Source organism: Camellia sinensis, chromosome 2 (genome assembly GCF_055761805.1).
Source record: "Camellia sinensis isolate YWXY chromosome 2, ASM5576180v1, whole genome shotgun sequence".
Taxonomy (NCBI): Eukaryota; Viridiplantae; Streptophyta; class Magnoliopsida; order Ericales; family Theaceae; genus Camellia; species Camellia sinensis.
Window position 1 is genome coordinate 36,188,332 of NC_138962.1, and position 19,084 is coordinate 36,207,415.

The 19,084-nt window shown below is 41.9% G+C and overlaps 1 protein-coding gene and 1 long non-coding RNA gene across 2 annotated transcripts; one reads left to right on the forward strand and one right to left on the reverse strand.

The window, feature by feature from the left end:
- Nucleotides 1-6,619: 6,619 nt before the first annotated feature.
- Nucleotides 6,620-10,033, forward strand: LOC114322706 (uncharacterized). Its single transcript, XM_028270077.2, has 5 exons — nt 6,620-7,211; nt 7,863-8,144; nt 8,592-8,657; nt 8,753-8,818; nt 9,761-10,033. The coding sequence occupies exons 1-5, from the start codon at nt 6,714-6,716 to the stop codon at nt 9,851-9,853; spliced, it is 1,005 nt and encodes a 334-aa protein (XP_028125878.2). The 5' UTR covers nt 6,620-6,713; the 3' UTR covers nt 9,854-10,033.
- A 4,643-nt stretch (nt 10,034-14,676) lies between these two features.
- LOC145819967 (uncharacterized) lies at nt 14,677-15,597 on the reverse strand. The gene is made up of 2 exons (XR_014360800.1): nt 15,523-15,597; nt 14,677-15,397 (listed from the first exon to the last, which is right to left on the reverse strand). It is a non-coding gene; the product is annotated as an uncharacterized LOC145819967 (long non-coding RNA).
- Between the last annotated feature and the right edge of the window lie 3,487 nt (nt 15,598-19,084).

Here is a 19,084-nt window from a genome sequence, read left to right on the forward strand (position 1 = left end):
AGAACCTAACTGGGAAGGACCATACAAAGTAATTGGTTTAACAGGAAAATGGGCATATCACTTGGAAGATATGGACAACAAAGCCATTCTCAGGCCATGGAACACGGCCAATCTCAAACTATTTTATTTTTAGTTTTTCCTTAAAAACAATTGTAATTTCTCTTTTTTTCAAATAAAGCAAGTAGTTTTTTCTAACACCATTCTTTCTACTGTAAAAAGTTGTTCATAGTTATTTCCAACTAGGGGAAATTAATAAAGTTGGTAGGTTTGACCAACATTTAGTTCTCTTCTTCAACTGGGATAAGGATCTAGGCTGAAGAAGGTTGGCAGGTTTGACCAACACTTTTTCTTTCTTTAGCCGAGATAAGGATCTACACTGAAGGAAGTTTGGCAGGTTTGACCAAACATCTTTTGTTCTTCAGCCCAGACAAGGATCTAGGCTGAAAAAGATTGGCAGGTTTGACCAACACTTTTTCTTTCTTCAGCCGAGATAAGGATCCAGGCTGAAGGAAGTTTGGTAGGTTTGACCACATATCTTTTGTTCTTCAGTCGAGATAAGGATCTAGGCTGAAGTAGGTTAGTAGGTTTGACTAACACTTATCTCGGCCAAAAAAGGTGGGTAGGATAAGGGAAGGCCAAGCCAAATTAGGCCATGCTAGGCTTGTAGAAAGTTAGTACACTAAGGGAAAAAGTACATTAACCGAACAAAAAGTTGGGCAAAATAAGAAATTTCATTCATTGGAAATTCAGTACAAAGGAGGGGCTTGTAACCCGGTTACATTTTTCAAAAAGGAAAACAGAAAAAATACAACAAGAGAAAAATCAGGCAAATAGGTCGGCGTCCAACTCAACACAGGCGTCACCACTCGGCAGGCCGGTTTCAGAGGTGACCTCTTGAGCTAGGTCGGTTACGTTTGCCCCCTCAACTACACTTGGCATCAGTTGGCTGGGCGGATCCACCCGAGCTGGCAGAAGAGGCTGGAGACCGGGGTCAGTGTTCGCAGGTGGGGCATTATGCGGGTCAGGGTTTTCTTCCTTCTCCCTCGCTTGAAGAAACTTCTGTTGGACCGCATTGGCATAGTCCGACATGTAGCTTGGAATAAAGTGAGAGGGAGGGTTCTGAAAGATCTCGATGTTTGGCCCCTAATCGAGCTTAACGGCAGTAGCCTTCTACCCGCATTTGAAGAAGATATCTTTGGCAGCTTCACATTGCAAGACGTAGGTTGCCTCCCCTTATTTGAAACCTCGGTCTTCAGCGTCTTTCATCTTCTTCTACAGCTCGGTGATCTCGGCACTCTTCTTTCTTTCTAGCTTGGCCAATTCGCTCAGGTAGCGATCTTTCTTTTCGGCTAGCACCTTTTGCTTGTCGACTTCCACCACGTCGACCAGCTCGGTGAGCCGTGCATTTTTGGATTCTAGCTCGGCCATTTTTAGCTCGGTCGACTTGGCGCTAGAATCTGCCACAGCCGACCGCGCTATCTTGCGAAGTTTAAGCACGCGCTTGTAGGCAACATGGTTTTTCTGCAAAGCCTACAGATAGGAGAGGTAGTGATTATGTTAAACCGAGCAAACAAATGGTTAAAAGTGGAAACAAATAGAGGAGAGAAAACTTACAAGTATTATCGACTTGGTTGCCGAGCGGATGGCCTTCAGCTCGGTTAAGTGGTCATGATGCTCTATGTCTGGTGGCAGATAGACACTTTTGGAGAGGTTGAAAGCAAGCATGTGGTCCTTGTCAGCAACCACCGAATTCGTAGTGGTTACAGCACGGTTCTTGTAAGTCATTGATGGCGCCCATTCTGAAGGGCTTGCTCGGTCAGAGCGCGCAGGCTCTGGGCTCGACAGCATAGCTTCAGGAAGCACAGTGTCCTCCTCATCGACCAGGCATTGTGGTTCGGTTGATGAGGTACGTGCACGCTTGCTCGGCCAAGATATGGTGGCTCTGGCAGTTGGAAGGGCGACCACGGTTTCACGATGTTGACCAGATGACTCTAACCTGGTTTGCACTTCACCGGAGGTCTGCTCGGTGATGAGTGCTCGCACAGCCCTCTTTTTTGCCATTTCTTGTTCTCTTGTAAGTGGAATTAGGTTGATTTGGGGAAGTGTGGGATTTGGCTCGAGGGAAGGTCCTAGGAGGAAGTCGGTGACTCTAGTTTTCCTCCTTCTGCTGTACCGGCAGGTCGGTTCGAAGTTTAATAGCTCGGCTCAATCGCGATGGCGGTATCGAAGTGCAGCTTGAAGGGCGTCCTGATTGGCGTAAGTATAGTATGATTTGAGCTGGTTTAAATATGCAAGAAAGAAGGACAAGGAACGGGTTAGCACGGTGGTTAGTTGGAACAACAAAGAAAAATGGAACTGAAGTGTTCTTACTAGCAGTTCCTTTATTCCAATTTATATTGTAGCCTGGTATCTGGGCTTCCTGATCTTCAAAATTACCAGAAACCCAAAGGAAATCGTCATCATTCAAGTCTTTTTTCGGTGTGTTTTTTATAATTTTTTTGTCGGTCTCTTCTTACTCTGAGGTAGTACACCCAACCGTCGTCATTTTGGCCAAGCGAATATTAATGAAATAACTCGGCCAATCCGAGGTTGAGGCCGAGCTGGCGGTTTAGTTCGGCGATGCCGTTTATTATTCTGTAAGTATTTGTGGAGAGTTGGGTTGGACACAATCTTGTTTGGCGAAGGAATTTGCATATAAAGGGCTGTACGGGGAACCGAAGCCCAGCTTCTACGATTGATATCACTGTGAAAGGGACGAAGCCCGGTTTGCCCCAAGGTGTGGTGTCTAGCTCAGCTAAAGAGAGGTGGACGTCCTCAGGAATATGGTAGTCTCTTCGAAATTCGGCCATGGCTCCAGGCGAGCCCACTAAGAGCCAGTATTTACCCATTAAACTTAAAGAATGGTTTTGTTAAAATGGACGCGACAGCCTAGCTCAGCGCTGGTGTGACTTCTGATAGCTTGGTTGAGCAAAAACGCCCGGGGGCAAAGTGCAAAGGTGTGCCTGGCCAACCTAGTCGAGTCTGCAAAGTGAAAATAAAGTGTTATGCCCAGATAACTGGATCGGGCTAAGCAAATAGGCAATGTAAAGTAAGCCTAGCTCGGCTACGAATGGGTTACAGACCATTTTTAGTTCGGCCATGTAGCAAGGCCAACTCAAGGTTTTTAGCACAATTGGTGATCAGTGCGTCTCTAGTTCGGTCAGGTACAACCTTGAAGGTTGCAAACAAATTCCTAGTTCGGTCATAGCACGATTTTGGGTCAAAAATCATGTTTGACGTGGATTCAAAATCTAGTTAGTGAGTTTTTAGGCTCAAGCGTGAGGTTTTAGGTTTGTGGTATTTGCTCAATGCTCTATTACGGATAACATGCATATATGGTGAATAAATACTGAAAGTATATAAATTAATAACAGAGGAACTTACAGATTCAGGGCGTGACCAACAACTTTCAATCTATAGCAGACGCACCAGAAGGCGAATGAAGAACATGGATGGAGCTTAGGAGGCGAGGATTTGCAAGAGAGAAGGTGAATAGTGAGAGTGTTTGATTCAAGGAATGAGTTTTGTGGAGGCACGAAAATGGCGGGACTTTTCAAATGTTTTTTGATAAATGTGAGACGGCTGTCACAGTACGGAGACGCAATGGACAGGTGCCACATGTCCTAGTAAGGACGTGATGGCAAGTACATGAAGCGACGGGCTGTGCAACCGGCGTGTTTTTTGGAAACCAAGCTGCCTACTCATGAAAGCGTTTCGTAGCTCGGTGGAGTTGAGTATTCAAACTCGGTTGGGTTGATTATGTTGGTCCTGTTGGTTTGAGAATTTTAGCACGTCTTGAAAATAATAATCCCAATCATGCTTCACTGATGGAATTAAGGGGCAATTGATAGGGTAATTTATAAAGAGAAATTGGGCCAAGCTACAATCTATTAATCTCTGTTTTGGGCTAGGCTAAGGGTCGGGGTATGGGCTTTGAATAGCTCGGTCCCAGGTCATCTAGGTACCAAACTGGGCAGAGACTTCGGAAGGGGTTTGACCGGGCTATCTAAAGCTAGGCCTAGTAGCTGGCGGAGGTATTAGTAAGAAGGAAGGCCGAGCTAGGTATAGCTCGGTCTAATGCCATCTACATCATTGCTTTGTTGAGAGCACGACAGAGATAAGCTAGCTCGGTTAAACCGCACCAACTTAGTCAAGGTGAAAACCATCTCACTTGGTTGGTAGTAAGTAGAGTGTTATCAGGATAGACATTCTTCACTGGGAGTGTGATTCCTAGGAGGACTCTGCTAAGGAGAGTTAGAGTCCTACTAGTATTGTGCCAGGTGAAATTTATAAAAGCACATGACAGGACCTATGTACAGGTATCACAATGCTTACTCACAAATACACAGAGCTTTTGTGCCTATTGTCTATTTTGCTAACTTAGGCATCGGAGAGGTTTCCGGCACACACCCGCCGGCTAACTCACGTTTGTGTTTTCAGGTAGTAAAGTGACGACGTTTGGAGGAGTACAAACTTGATCAACATAATTATACTGAAAGATTATTTCGTGTTCATACATATACATAAAAATTAAAGTAACAATTCATATGTATAAAAATACCATAAATACTCTTAGTTCATAATAAAATTGTAAGTTCTAATTTCAACTAAAGTACGTTAGTGTAATAAAGAGCAATCATTAGTGACATTGCCACTATAGCCAATTAACATGAAAAAAAATTTACTATACAAATAATTTTTTATTTTTTTTGACAAATTCAAGTAGGCATGTTATTAAAATTTTGTTATAAGAAATGAGATGCAGTAAATTAACATGAGAGGAACCACATTTGTTTATAAAGAATATTTGTAAATTTTATTTGTTTGTATAGTACTATTCAAATAATATCCACATCTATGCCTCTAAAATCTCAATGCTTGTCCAAAAAATCTTGCCATTCGTCATCTAGGAAATTAAACTAGTCCAGTAATCCCAGCATATTATTGCATGTTCCTGTATAAAGAATAAATTATATATTAAATTAGACATCCAAAATCTAATTGTCTATTCTTTAGTATCCAACTGGGATTTTATGTGGCTGAAAGATTCCATTAAAACCAACTGAAAAATGGCATGCATACGATTCGTATCTTGTAGTGGATTTTCCCAATCCTTGCTAGTGCTTAGTTAGCGTGATTAAAAGTGACATTTGAAGATTGGAGTTTTAAGTTAATAAAAATAAATCGCAAGAAAATGAGAACAAAAAGAAAAAAGAATAGACATGAAATTTCACTAGTTTTATAGTAGTTTTTATCAATTTTAACACACTTGTCAACCCTTATACTTTTACGCTGTGTTTGGTTGGGAGATTTGGGAAGGGAAATGGAAAGGGAAATGGAAATGAAAGGAAAAGGAGAAAGAATTAATAGAATTCCAAATCCCAACTATGTTTGGTTGTGTTGGTTATAAAATAGAATTGATGTCTTAAAAGGTCTCCTATTTCTTTGTTTATTTCTCACCCCCTTTCTTTTCCCATATATTTTTTATTATTACCAAACATAAATAGGATTACATTTCTCATTCCTTTTCCAAATCTCACCCCAAAAACCCAAACCAAACACAGCATTAAGTTTACAACAATTTTCACTTACAATCTCGAGTCTACCATGAGACTAGTGCTTATATCCCTCTTATCCCTCTTAGTGGTTTGAACACCGCAATCACCATACATATGAATATAAGTCTGTTAGGCACTGTCACATTGCCAATTGATTTTTAAAAGTAAGTTCTATGTAAAGCATTAATATTATTTGATATCAGAGCTAACCATCACGTCGAGTATGATCGGACAATGCAAATTACGCAAGTATGGATCAAAACGTTGAGTACAAGATCGGACAATGCAACCTATGCGTGTATGGATCAAAACATCAAGTACAAGATCAGACACTGCAACCTATGCATGCATCGGATCGAATGGACTCAATGTATGCCATGTTTTTTACCCACATTTGTAAACTTATCACTAGACAATTAATCTAATACTTGGGCTTAAAAAAACACTTAGGTTAGGTTCAGAGAGAATGAGAATATTGGATTGGAGGAGACAAAGCATCAAAGCTGGAAGATATATTGTGTCTGCTGTGTCCAGGCAAGTCTTAGAATGTCAGACCCCCTCTCCACTATCTCTCTTTTGCCCATGTCATTTTCCAACAATTTTTATCTTCACATCATTTCCCATCTCAAAGACTCCCCACGTCTATGGTTGACAGATTTGATTCTCTTCCTCAAGAAAACTCACTTTCTTTCTTGCCAAACAAAGCCTGCACCCTTAATTCAGATATATACACTAATTAGCTACCACAGTTTAAGATTAGCCACGTTTCAATGATTGATTTTTGAGACTCTAATCATTATCATCTTGTTAATTAAAGGCGCTTAAACCCCTGAAAGGTTGCATTATTTTAATGCATCTATGAGTTGTACTTTGGTTAAGAGAATTGAGACTTGAATTTTTTTAAAATTAATTAATTATTGAGAATTAAAGAATTGAACCCTTTTAAACAAATGATTTAAATCCAGTCTGACATTCTGCATAGCTGTTGGATATAAATACATCAATTTTATCCCATTTTTCCCAAGCATCGAGCAATTCGAGCTTCCAAAAAAGAAAAAAAGTACGCTCAGTTTAGTCCATCCACCGTGCTAATCAAAAAAATATTTTGAGGAAAATATGGAAGCCATGCCAGAAATAGAATGGAATGGTTTTAACACAGGAATGCACTGTAGCGAAGAAGAGGACTTCATGGCACAGTTGCTCGGAAACTGTTCGCTTCCCAATGAGCTACCAGGGATTTCAAGCTTTGGAGTCCCCACTGAATCGGCCATGAACTTCTCTGTAATGTATTCTTCATCAGATAATAGCATTAATCCTAATGTGCACTCTTTCTCACAAGAGAGTAGTTATAACTACCAGTACCAGGAGCTGAGTGATCATTCTCATCAGTTTTGGGCAATGAACGATAGTTCTATGTCGATTGACTTTTATACTGGGGAGGATAGAAACACCGGTTCGCCTGTTGAGGTCTATACTGATAATTTGATGGAAGGGGATGATGAGATCATAAGGGAACCCGAGATGGCAGCAGTACCGGAAACATCTTCAGAGGAGAAAAGTGATAGCCTGCAGCCAGAGAATTCTTCCAAGAAAAGATCGCGGGTTTCAGGAGATGTGAGTATAGTTGACCTTGATGACTTGGGATTAAATTTCATTTCGGCATGTTGTTTTGGTTAGCTTAGATAACAAAAATGTTTCAGAAATGTTTACGAGAAATGAGGAAAAATATTGAAAATATTTGGAAACAAAAACTCAATAATTAAATAATTGAAAACAGAAAGGTTAGAGGGTTAATTAGAGAAGAGATTTTACATTGTTAAAAAAAATGCTTCTAAAAAATGTAAAAATCAAGTAGTAGTGGTGGGGATGAAAAAATATAAATACATATATACTTGTGGTACCAAAGAAAGAAAATACGTGACTTAATTATACTTCTTTTATCTTTTCCTATCTAATCTCTCAAATTTTCTAATAAATTTAAAATTTCTTAAGTTTTCCTTTTAACAAAAAAATGGACAAACAGAAAATAGCATTGTTAATAGGCATTATTGAAACAACTTGTCTCAGTATGTTTTGTAGTATTTCAGTGTGGATTAGTACGTTTTGGTGGAAACATTGGAATTTCGGTATTAATTCCACTAATGTTTCCTTTCAATTTCTTAAGGAAAAGGAACATTTCGGTTGTTTCAATGGAAAAGAAACAAAAATTTGTTCTTTCTTGATAACAAGTTTTCTTCAGTTTCTGATTGGAATTTGATAATGTAGGTACAGAGAAAGAGAAATGTGAAGTCAAGGAAGAACCAGAAGGTTGTGTCGGGTAACAACAACAATGAAGACAACAACAACAATGGTGGGGGGATAAACAATCAGGCTTCAAGTAGCTGCAGCTCAGAGGATGCTCAGTACTCCAATGGCTCTCAGGAGCAGCAGAATGGAGGAATGACTACAAGTTCAAGCTCCAAAGGGGCTGCTGCAACTCTCAACTTGAATGGCAAGTCAAGAGCCAGTAGAGGGTCTGCCACTGATCCCCAGAGCCTCTATGCCAGGGTAACTACCTCCCTCTGCCCACATATAAGCCCTGTTTGCAGTGTTTGGGGCAGCTTATTGGAGTTGTTTATAATTTATTTATTTTGAGAATCTATATTAGATTGTTTGGTGCAGCTTTTACATACAGTTTATAAGACAAAAATAATTTTAAAAAAATAAAAAATAGAAAGTTGATCATCCAAAAGTTAGGGGAGGGTACTTTTAGCTCTTGCTTTCTGATAATCAACTTTCAGCTTAAGAAAAGTTGTACCAAATAGGCCTATTAACTTATCTTCAGCAAACATTTGTGTATCAGAAATGCTATGTACGTAGAAAAAATATTAAGGAAGGTGTATAGAATTTGAACACGTGGTTTAAATTCTGGATATTTTTCTTTGTGTTTTTTCTAAGTACGTAGCATTATTGTTTAAGCATAGTTGATTAATCGATCCTTTTTCCTTCTTGCAGAAAAGAAGAGAGAGAATAAATGAGAGGTTGAAAATCTTACAGAACCTTGTCCCCAATGGAACAAAGGTAGGCAGTCACTGATAATTTGTATAATTGATTTCTTTGGTTTATCAAGTTGAAAAAGAGGTCCTCATCAAAACCAATTGTTGGGGTTATGACAGGTTGATATTAGCACAATGCTTGAAGAAGCTGTCCAGTATGTGAAGTTTTTGCAACTCCAAATCAAAGTAAGAAAAAAAGAGTGAATCACACTTTATATGCATTTCAAGATCCAAGTAAATTTCAGTGAGACTGTCTACCATTCTGCCATTGAGGGGGAGGAAAATGAGCAACATGGTTTTGGAAATCAAGTGCTTCCATTTATTTATTTATTTATTTTTTATTTTTTATTTTTTTTTTGGGGGGGGGGGGGAGGGGGATGATGGAGATGTCAACAATGAACATGAGTGGGGTTAAACAAATGCAATTTAAAAAGGAAATGTAATGTTGCACCATTGACTAGGATTGCTCATCATGCAATAAACAATGAGATTCAATTCCTTTAATTTAAGAGAAGGGTGGGCCCTAAAGGCTTGCAGTTAGTGTGGGGTTCAAGTCATGAAAACTCTTAGGCGCAAGCATGATCTAGACTCTGATATTAATGTTAGACGTGTGGTCTACTCCTTACTTGAAAGTATTGTCCATTATGACCTAAGCCAACAGTCGATCTCATGGGTTTTGTCCCTTTGGGCTTCAAACCAAAAAGCACCTCCATTGATGTGAGACGTAACAAAAACACTCTGTTTAGAAAAGAGATAATTTTATCCTCTATTTGAGTCACCGAAATAGCCTCTCTAAAAAGAGATAAGGCTACGGATATGTTGTCCTCCCCAAACCTTGCTTTAGGTTGTGTCTGAATTTTAGATTTGTGAATAAATGGATTTACTCCTTTTTACAATGAGATTTACTCTAAACCTTAATCTTGCTTTCCTTGCTTTCCTTTTCCTTTTTCTCATTGCTTTCCTTTTCCTTGTTTGGGGATTTACCCTTGCTTTCCTTTTCCTTTTTCTCTATAAGTCGCTCGTCAAATCTAATATCCAAACACAATCTTAGTGAGAAACTCGTGTACTAAGTCACCGTTATTGAAATATGTTAATTTGTTTGTGAATGCTATTTCCTCATTGGTGCAGCTTTTAAGCTCCGATGATCTATGGATGTATGCTCCTATTGCTTACAATGGAATGGACATTGGGCTTGATCTGAAGATCCCAAGCCCAAGATGATATGGTCTTTGGAGACCAAGTTCTATCTGGTGTTGCTGCTGAGATAATATATGAAAGTCATTAATTGCCATCTTTGTTATGGCTTTATTTTGTTTAATAAGTAATTATTTCTATATTATCCACGAGGACTAATTGTCATTAATAATTGATTAAACTCCAATAACATGGGTTGAGCACAATATAACTCTTGTACAAACACTGATTTGAACCAATGGCATTGTAACAATACAATCCTTCCGTGGAATGGTTAATTTCACGTTAATTTGTTATTCGTGTTGATTAATTTCTTTATAACCATGCATATTCAAGACATTTCATAAAAATATTTTAACCATATTGATGACATTTTATTATGTATTCTTTGTTTGAACTATGAACACGATGTTGTTTTACAATTTGACAATTCTAAAATCTCATCTTTAGAGCATATTAGCTATAGGGTCCTATACTAGGTTTTGTAAGAGGGGCTAATTTCAGCCCACTAAATTATTTAGGCCCAATAGCCCAAGATTAGTGGGCCCAAATTTGTCGCAAGTCCAAGACTGGTGGGACCAGATTTATCACCATCAAATGGGCTAAATGGCTCTAAGCCTCGAAAGGGTTCGGATCCACGAACCTAGAGACTTACTCAGGCCCGGAACTCGAAAGGGTATTAGGCAAGCCTAGAGATCCGAGGCACTCGGATTCGAAAGGGTTCGGATCCACGAACCTAGAGGTCCGAAATACTTGGCTTCGAACGGATTCAGACGCAATCTAGAAGTCGCTCCGTTAATGAGTCCCAGAACACTTGCGGGCTCGGAGCTTTCCGGGATCTACGCACCAGAACCATGGACGTAATGGAGTTCGAACAAAGGACCCGATCCCGAGGACGGTGAGTGGAGATAAATTCACTCTTCGGTTAAACTAGCCTATACCCGGGTCGAGGTGGCACGACCCCGGGGGGTCCATGAGACTCGGCAATATTTTGCGGCAGGACGTCCTCTGGGACTACCCCTGACCCTTTGGGATGATTGGGGATCATTGGTTAGGTGTGGCTAAGAAGAAGGGTTCGCCGAGGGAGTGATCTCCTCTTCGGGGTTTTCTCATCCTCGGAGAAGTCACCTCCTCGGACAAGGTGGTTAGAGAGAATATCCCCCATGTGCCTTGCACATGGGCTCTATCCTACATCATGAGGTGCCTATAAATAGCACCCACCCATAGCTTTACAGGGGATGGATTTTGGAGATTTTTAACTCTTGGGAAAGAACTAATTTCCCTTCTCCATTATCAACCTTGAGAGTGAAAGTGGGAGATCAATGGGAGAGCCTTGCCATTATTCTATTCTCTAGCCATTTTGCCTTCTTCTTCACCCAATCTCTTATCTCCATCATCTCCTTTGTTGTTGTGTTCCTAAGTTGAGATTATTGAAGAATCTAAGCCTCTCATCATATTCTAGAGAATTCGAAGTTGTTCTTCAAGGATCTTTGAAGATCTTCGAATTTTCTAACTCTTTTCTCGAACCCTCTCCTACATTTTTGGCGACTCTGCTGGGGAGGCGGATTGGTTAATGGTCTCAACGAGATCTGGAATCCACACAACTCCAACAAGAATGGCGGGAGAAGATGAAGTTCACCAACAAGGATCCTCTAATGGTGGTGATGACAGGACCACGGCTCCAGATCAACCACTTTTGCTTGAAGCCATTCAAGGACTTCAAAATACTCAACAAGAGATTCTTACCACTCTTCAGAATCTCACTCACACCATGATGGTGATGAGTTCTAACTTTGCACCGGCGCCAAACGGAAATCAAACTGTTGGTGGAGTTATTCCCGCCGGAGCGCAAAATCAAATCCAAGGAGAAGTAAGCCCCAATCAGCCTATGGCTCATGGCAACACGGCCACAGTAACACATGCTCAAACCACAGTAGGCGGCGGCAGTTTGCCCATACCCGGGCTCCATGGCGTGCCAAGCCAAGATCCGATGGTGACTAGGGGAGTTTCTAGTGTAATGAATGGTGCTCCGGCGACTGTTGGTGTCCAGGAAAACGTAAGGAGCGTGATGGCGCAAAAGGGAGCTCTGCCCGTACATAATCTTGTCACGCCACCAGTAAATGTTACCCAAGCACCAAGCGGGCCTCCTTTGGTGCCGACAACAAATCTGCAAGCACAACCCGGTATAGCGGCGCCGTACGGTGGACTTTACGGGCCTCAATTCAATATCCCATCACCAACTGGCATGTCTATAGGCGCTGATGGCCAGTATCGTCAAATGTCCTCACCAATGATGAATTCGCAGCACCAGAATGGCCAAGACGCCCCTAGCTCAGTCTTCGGGTACATAAGCCAAGTCCCGGGAATACCACCATCAAACTCTCTCCCTCAACAGTTTCTCACTCTCGCCGATGTGCAGGCCATGTTCGATCTTGAACGGGGCAAGAGGACCTTACCCTCTTTGCCTGATCCAGACGTCAAGCCGCCTTACCCCATTGAGATGCTGAGCTATCCATACCCTGAGGGGTATACAGTGCCGAAGTTCATCAAGTTCGACGGCAAACAAAGAAATGCCCGAGAACATGTTGTGCGATTCATCGAGACTCTAGGTATTCATGGTTCAAACCACGTCCTCCGACTGAGAGAATTCTCTAAGTCCCTCACCGACCGAGCATATAGTTGGTATGTTAATTTGGCCCCAAACTCTGTCCGAAGTTGGGAGGAAATGGTTAACAAATTCCACTCCAAGTTCTTTCAAGTGGCGGAGAGGGTGACCACACTTACATTGTGTAAAGAGAAGCAACGAGAAAGTGAAGACATCCTTGACTACGTCAAAAGGTTTCAGGACAAGGCCGTAGATTGTCATGAAGCAGTCGAGGAGAGTTATCTGGTTCAAATCTGTCTAGAAGGGGCATTGAGCAGATACAAAATGTTTCTAGTTAATCACAAGCTACCCACCTTCTCAGCATTAATAGAAGCAGCTCGGAACATTAGCATTCCTCATGATCAGGAGTCCGGATTTAAGGCCAGTTACAAGACTAGTTTCAAATCGTCTCGTGGACCTATTGTTGCTGCTGCCTCTGCCCCAGATACCCGAAATTCACAAGGAGGAGGTCATAGAGGCCAGAAGAGAAAGCAATATAATGGTGAAAAGGGGAATGTTTCTTATCCATGTGGAATCGAGGAAGTGAAAGCTCTAGTTAAGGAATGGGTGGCTGACGGAGAGCTAAAATTGCCTTATGTTGAAGAAATGCCATCAAAGAAAGACCGTGAGAGCCCTGAATTCTGTGTCTACCATCGTACATTGAAACATCCGACAGAGAAGTGTTGGACTCTCAGAAAAATCTTCAGAGATAAAGTCGAGGCAGACGAATTGAGGTTCAAAAAGCAAGGGACTCAAGACATCCGAGAACAACCATATCCTCAACACCGAGACAAGGGCAAGAATGTTGCTATGATAGCTTATGAAGGCCCGATGATTGAGGCTATCGCCAACCTCGATGACGATGATTGTTATTTGGACGACATCCTCGAGCCAGAGGGTGAGCAAGTTTACTATAGAAGTGCTCTCGATCCAGAGGGCAGAACATTTATGACTCATGGCGAAGATCCCTTTGATCCAGAAGGAGGAGAAGAGTACTACGGAAGAGGAGGACACCATGTTTATGTGGCATCTTATTTTGAAGAGACCGAGGAGATGGTTAACTACGAGCCTCCAAGAGTGGAAAAAGATCCGGATCACTATGCCAAAACCTTGCAAGACTGTGTAAAGTTCAAGCAGTTCTTTGACCAGCTTGGACTTTCCAAGGAGGCAAGAACAGAAATCACCAAGTCTATCATTAATATAGCCGAGGCACACCATGAGGGATGCATGTCGACTGAGGGATCTATCCCGAGGAAGGCAAAAGAGCAGTCTAGTGCCATTACTTTCTCCGAGGTTGATCGGAAGTATCCTTTTTCTCACAATCGCCCGCTTTATGTGACTGCTTTTATTAACGGGGTTGAGTTCAAAAGGGCCTTTCTAGATAGTGGAGCCTCTATCAACATTATGACTCGCGCTACTCTAGAAAAGGCCGGAATCTCTGAAGAACGCATTGTGAAGCAGCCGATAGTCATCACTGGCTTCGGTGGAGAAAGGAGAGTTACTATCGGATGCGTAACAGTTGATTTAGCCGTTGGAGAGATTCGCTCGGCCACCAAGTTCCATATTATCGATTCTAAGACAAATTATCACATCATTCTAGGGAGGACCTGGATGCATAGATATGGGGCTGTACCATCGAGTTATCATCAGTGTGTTAAGGCAAAATGGGGAAAGAAGACGGTGACAATTCAGGCTACAGAAAGGCCTTTCGAGATCCATGAAGCTCATTATTCTGATGCCATCTACTTCACCGAACTGGCTGTCGAAGAAGTTCCCACCACCTCTAAGCCTCGAGGGGTCAAAATTCCTCGTTGGGAGGATATCAAAGATGACAAGGAGCTGATGGCAGAGTCAAGTAAGCGGGCAATGTCTAGACCAGAAAGTCCGCCTATTCCTCGGAAGGTGATGAAAGTTCGAGAAGGAGGCAAGATGGTGTACTATTTATGATGGTGCATGATGGCCACAACCCGAGCAGCTGGTGAAAGCTTTCCAAATGATCTTGCAACTCTAGGGGCAAATTTCAACATTCCGTAGAAGAAGTCTATCTATGACATTTACAGTTTGCATTTACTACAGTGTCCAAGAAGTTCTATCTTTCTTATGTCATGAAGAAATTTATTTCCTCCATATTATGTATCTCCATTAGAAGTTATTTTCTCTACATTGTATATCTTCATGGTGTTATGTTGCTTGAAACAGTTTTCAATTTTTGTTGCCCCGCAAAGAAGAAAGAGAAATAGTAGACTCAGTTACCAACCTGAAGGGAGTTTTCTTGACATAATAGAAGTATACTTCCACTCGGACTTCCGAGAGATAGACTTATCTCTGCTCGGACTTCTGAAGGAGAGCCTTCCGAGGGACAACTCTTGCTCTCATTAGTGCGGGTCTGAAGAACAGCTCTTGATTTCATCAATACGAGCTCTGAGGATCTTTCTTTTCAAAGTAGAGTGGACTCTTACTCGAACTCCCGAGGGATAGCCTTTGCTTCCATTAGCTACCGAAATAGAAGTGCGCATCCACTCGGACTTCCGAGGGATAGCCTTGTTTCTGCTTAGACTTCTGAGGGAGAGCCTTGTCTCCTGCTCGAACTCCCGAGGGATAGCCTTTGCTTCCATTAGCTGCCGAAGTAGAAGTGCGCATCCACTCGGACTCCCGAGGGACAGCCTTGTTTCTGCTCGGACTTCCGAGGGACAGCCTTGTTTCTGCTCGGACTTCTGAGAGACAGTCTTTACTTCTGTTGGTAGAAGCTTGGTAGACTCGGTTATCTTCCAGAGGAATCTTTCTTGCCAAAGTAGGGTGTGTGCTACCTTCGGACGCCCGAGGGACAGTCTTGCTTTTGTTCGGACTTCCGAGGAACAGCCCTTACTCTCATTAGTGTGGGTTCCAAGGGCCCCGAGGACGTGGATTTCAATCAAGAATTTATTTGTCTGAAATAGTAAAGCCAACAAATGAGACAAACAATATCAATTTCAGATCATGATTCAGGCATTATCAGAATGGGGCAACATCAACAAATAATAATTATCTATTTAAGCTACAACAATTTTATTACTCTGAGCAAGTTCATGAAAATGCAACTATCAAGTTTTTGTCTCTCCGGGCTGGTTCCTCTCGAGCCAACGTAAAACTACAACGGTCACACAAAAATTTTGGCATCAGCTATGTATTTCCCAAGCATCCACAAGTTAAACAAACCACAATATATCATCTTTATTATTCAACGAGGTTCAACCCCGGAAGTCATCAACAATTCTTTTTCTCGGGTATTCTTCAAGCTCAACAAATTACAGTACCAATATGTGTATCAACAACATACAGATTTTCGGTTTTTTATCATCAATAAGAGGTGCAATATCATAGGTCGTTTTGTGATGAAGTTCAATTGGGACAATTTCTCAAAGTCACTATGTTCCATATTAAAGGTCCAATTTATATGGGGCTCAAAATTTGGACAGAGTGAAGTTCAATAGTAAATTTCAGGCCCGAGATCCGAAGTATATTACATTGCTTATCAGTAGCAAGATTCAATGGATCATTATGCAAATTACAAGAATGTCCTTTCCAAAGTCCATATTCATAAGTCCAGGGTTTTCTCTCTCCATGTCAAAAATGAAGCTCAAATATTAGTCAACAAGTTATATTCGGCCTTTCCTCGGTGATAAAGTTCAACAAATTATGTGCAAGCCAAGCACCTCAATGAGGTTTCAAGTGCTAGTGCATGTTTCCATATGGCCAAAATCACGGTGTTTGAGCTAAAAAAAAAAAAATATCATTGGGATTGCCACAAAAATTGAGTCCATATTCAGATTCAGTTTTTTATTTATTTACTTTATTTTTATTTTCATCAGATTGCTTGAGCCCTCTACATTGCCACAAAAATATATTTATATATATTTAAATATATTTACATTCGGAAGAGGGGGCCGAATTTCATACTTACAAATTTGGGCAGTTAGAGAGGTGAAGTCTGAAGCCGATACTGGAAATTTAAGCTGAAATCAGAGAGGCTTTACAGACTGTAATCAACAAGACTAGGCTAGGCTTGGCAGGACCACACACGTTGCGTTGAGAGGGCGAACGTGTGTGGTGTGCGTTGGAACCGTCGAAGTCAACAGTGATCGGAACTGGAACCAGTGAGTATGCAAAAACCGAGATTCAAACTCCGAAAAATAGCGCCGGGCTGTGAGACTAACGAGCTGGATGGTGTTAGGCAAAACCACACATCGCGTTGAGTGGGCGACGTGTGGTTCGCGTTGAACAGCCGAAGACGAAGGCAAAGCATCGGGCATCCACTATTTATCTTCCGAGCATCTACAAGATCGACAAGACAATAATTAATTATTCAACATCAAACCTGTATGTATGTCAAAATTATTGTCAAAATTATCGGCACAGGTTCAAGATTCAATAGCATGGATTCAAGACAACAAAGCCAGATTTCTTCAATAAAATTAGCAAGGATTCAACATTGATTATTCCAATATTCACACAAAAAAAAAAAAGTGTCAAACGAATATGAAATTGGTATTCGAGAGCTCTGGTTTACAAGTGAAGCCTACGATCGAGGACGATCCTATCGCTTGTCATGATCATCTTGAAAATGAACTTGTTGCCAACAGTGCAGGTTCCCTCAGCCTAACGGAGCTCTGTTCAATTAAACTTGAAAGTGAAACACTGACCCAGATTCCACGGGAAGATGAAGCTCTGCAACCAGTGAACAACACTGAGAATGGGAGGGAATTCAACTCCTTAAATCTGCTGAATACTCCGAATAACAATAAACAAAATGAAGAAAGAAACATAAAAAGGAAGTGCATCTCAAATTCTAATGTGTTGATGACAGCCTCGACCTTAGTTGCAGCTTCTACGTATACAAGTATTTTCAATTTGAGCCACTCAGATTCTGAATCTACTGAATATTTCAGCGTTCGAGATATAATATTGTGTCCTGACCGACTGCCCAATTCTTTCTACAACGTCATGTTCATGACAGTCGCATTTACTTCGAGTATGGTCGGGCTTGTGATATCATTCTGTTCCCGGGTATTTCTGTTGCTATGCTTGTCTGCATTCTTTTTCAGTTATACATTCATAATGAAAGATAATCTGCCCAAATTCTGGACATTAAAGCAAGCACCAGCAACCAGCACATTCAAAGCTTTAAAACGAATAAAAAGAGAGGAAGAGAACCAGCGGCAGTATGCGAGAAAGGCCACGGACAGACCCACGCCACGTTGAGGGGGCGGCGTGGTCATCGCTAGTCGGTTACGGTTGACAGGTGCAACGGCGGTGTAAGAACTGCGCGTGAGACAGACGAGCTGCGTGAGTTGAAATGATCACGCACGGGACAGCACCACGGCGGGTTCGTGCAGAAGCCGACGGTCCGTAGGGTGGTGGCCACTTCAGTAAGAACGGAGAGCTGCCGCAACGCTAGTGGTAGCCGAAGCTTTGGCCGCCGACAGTGTGCAAGAAGGTGCGGGTCTTCGGCTGTTTGTTGAAGGAGGGCACGGCAATGGCCTCTGGTATTGTAGCAGCAGACCCTCATTAAAGAAGATGAAGTCTGGGCCTCTAGAGAGAGAGAGGTGAGTGAGAAGTGGGTGTGGCGGCTGTGCAAAAGTTGGTGAGGCTTAGGGTTTTGGCACTTTCCTTAAATAAAAAAAAAAACAAAAAAAAAAAGAGCATTATCCGTGTGTGCCAAACAACAAAGGCACGTGTGGCACGTGTGAGGTAAAAAAAAAAAAAAAAAAAAAAAAAAGTACAAAAAAATAAAATTTTCGCTTGTCAATTTTTTCTGTAAATTGAAGTGCGTCATCAACTTTATCCATAGGCTCTGTCGTGACAAAACGTTTTTTTTTTTTTTTTTGGGGAACGTGATGCGAAATAGGGTCGAAGAAATGACAGTATGCATGTATGAGAAATTTAAAATTTCTCATACACGCAAGGGGCAAATGTAAGAGGGGCTAATTTCAGCCCACTAAATTATTTAGGCCCAATAGCCCAAGATTAGTGGGCCCAAATTTGTCGCAAGTCCAAGACTGGTGGGACCAGATTTATCACCATCAAATGGGCTAAATGGCTCTAAGCCTCGAAAGGGTTCGGATCCACGAACCTAGAGACTTACTCAGGCCCGGAACTCGAAAGGGTATTAGGCAAGCCTAGAGATCCGAGGCACTCGGATTCGAAAGGGTTCGGATCCACGAACCTAGAGGTCCGAAATACTTGGCTTCGAACGGATTCAGACGCAATCTAGAAGTCGCTCCGTTAATGAGTCCCAGAACACTTGCGGGCTCGGAGCTTTCCGGGATCTACGCACCAGAACCATGGACGTAATGGAGTTCGAACAAAGGACCCGATCCCGAGGACGGTGAGTGGAGATAAATTCACTCTTCGGTTAAACTAGCCTATACCCGGGTCGAGGTGGCACGACCCCGGGGGGTCCATGAGACTCGGCAATATTTTGCGGCAGGACGTCCTCTGGGACTACCCCTGACCCTTTGGGATGATTGGGGATCATTGGTTAGGTGTGGCTAAGAAGAAGGGTTCGCCGAGGGAGTGATCTCCTCTTCGGGGTTTTCTCATCCTCGGAGAAGTCACCTCCTCGGACAAGGTGGTTA

What these genes read in the sequence shown, in the direction of transcription:
- LOC114322706 (XM_028270077.2), top strand. Translation starts at nt 6,714, where the DNA reads ATGGAAGCCATGCCAGAAATAGAATGGAATGGTTTTAACACAGGAATG. An exon ending in CCCAGAGCCTCTATGCCAGG is followed by an intron (nt 8,145 to 8,591) that starts GTAACTACCTCC and finishes TCCTTCTTGCAG; the next exon opens with AAAAGAAGAGAGAGAATAAA. An exon ending in TTGTCCCCAATGGAACAAAG is followed by an intron (nt 8,658 to 8,752) that starts GTAGGCAGTCAC and finishes GGGTTATGACAG; the next exon opens with GTTGATATTAGCACAATGCT.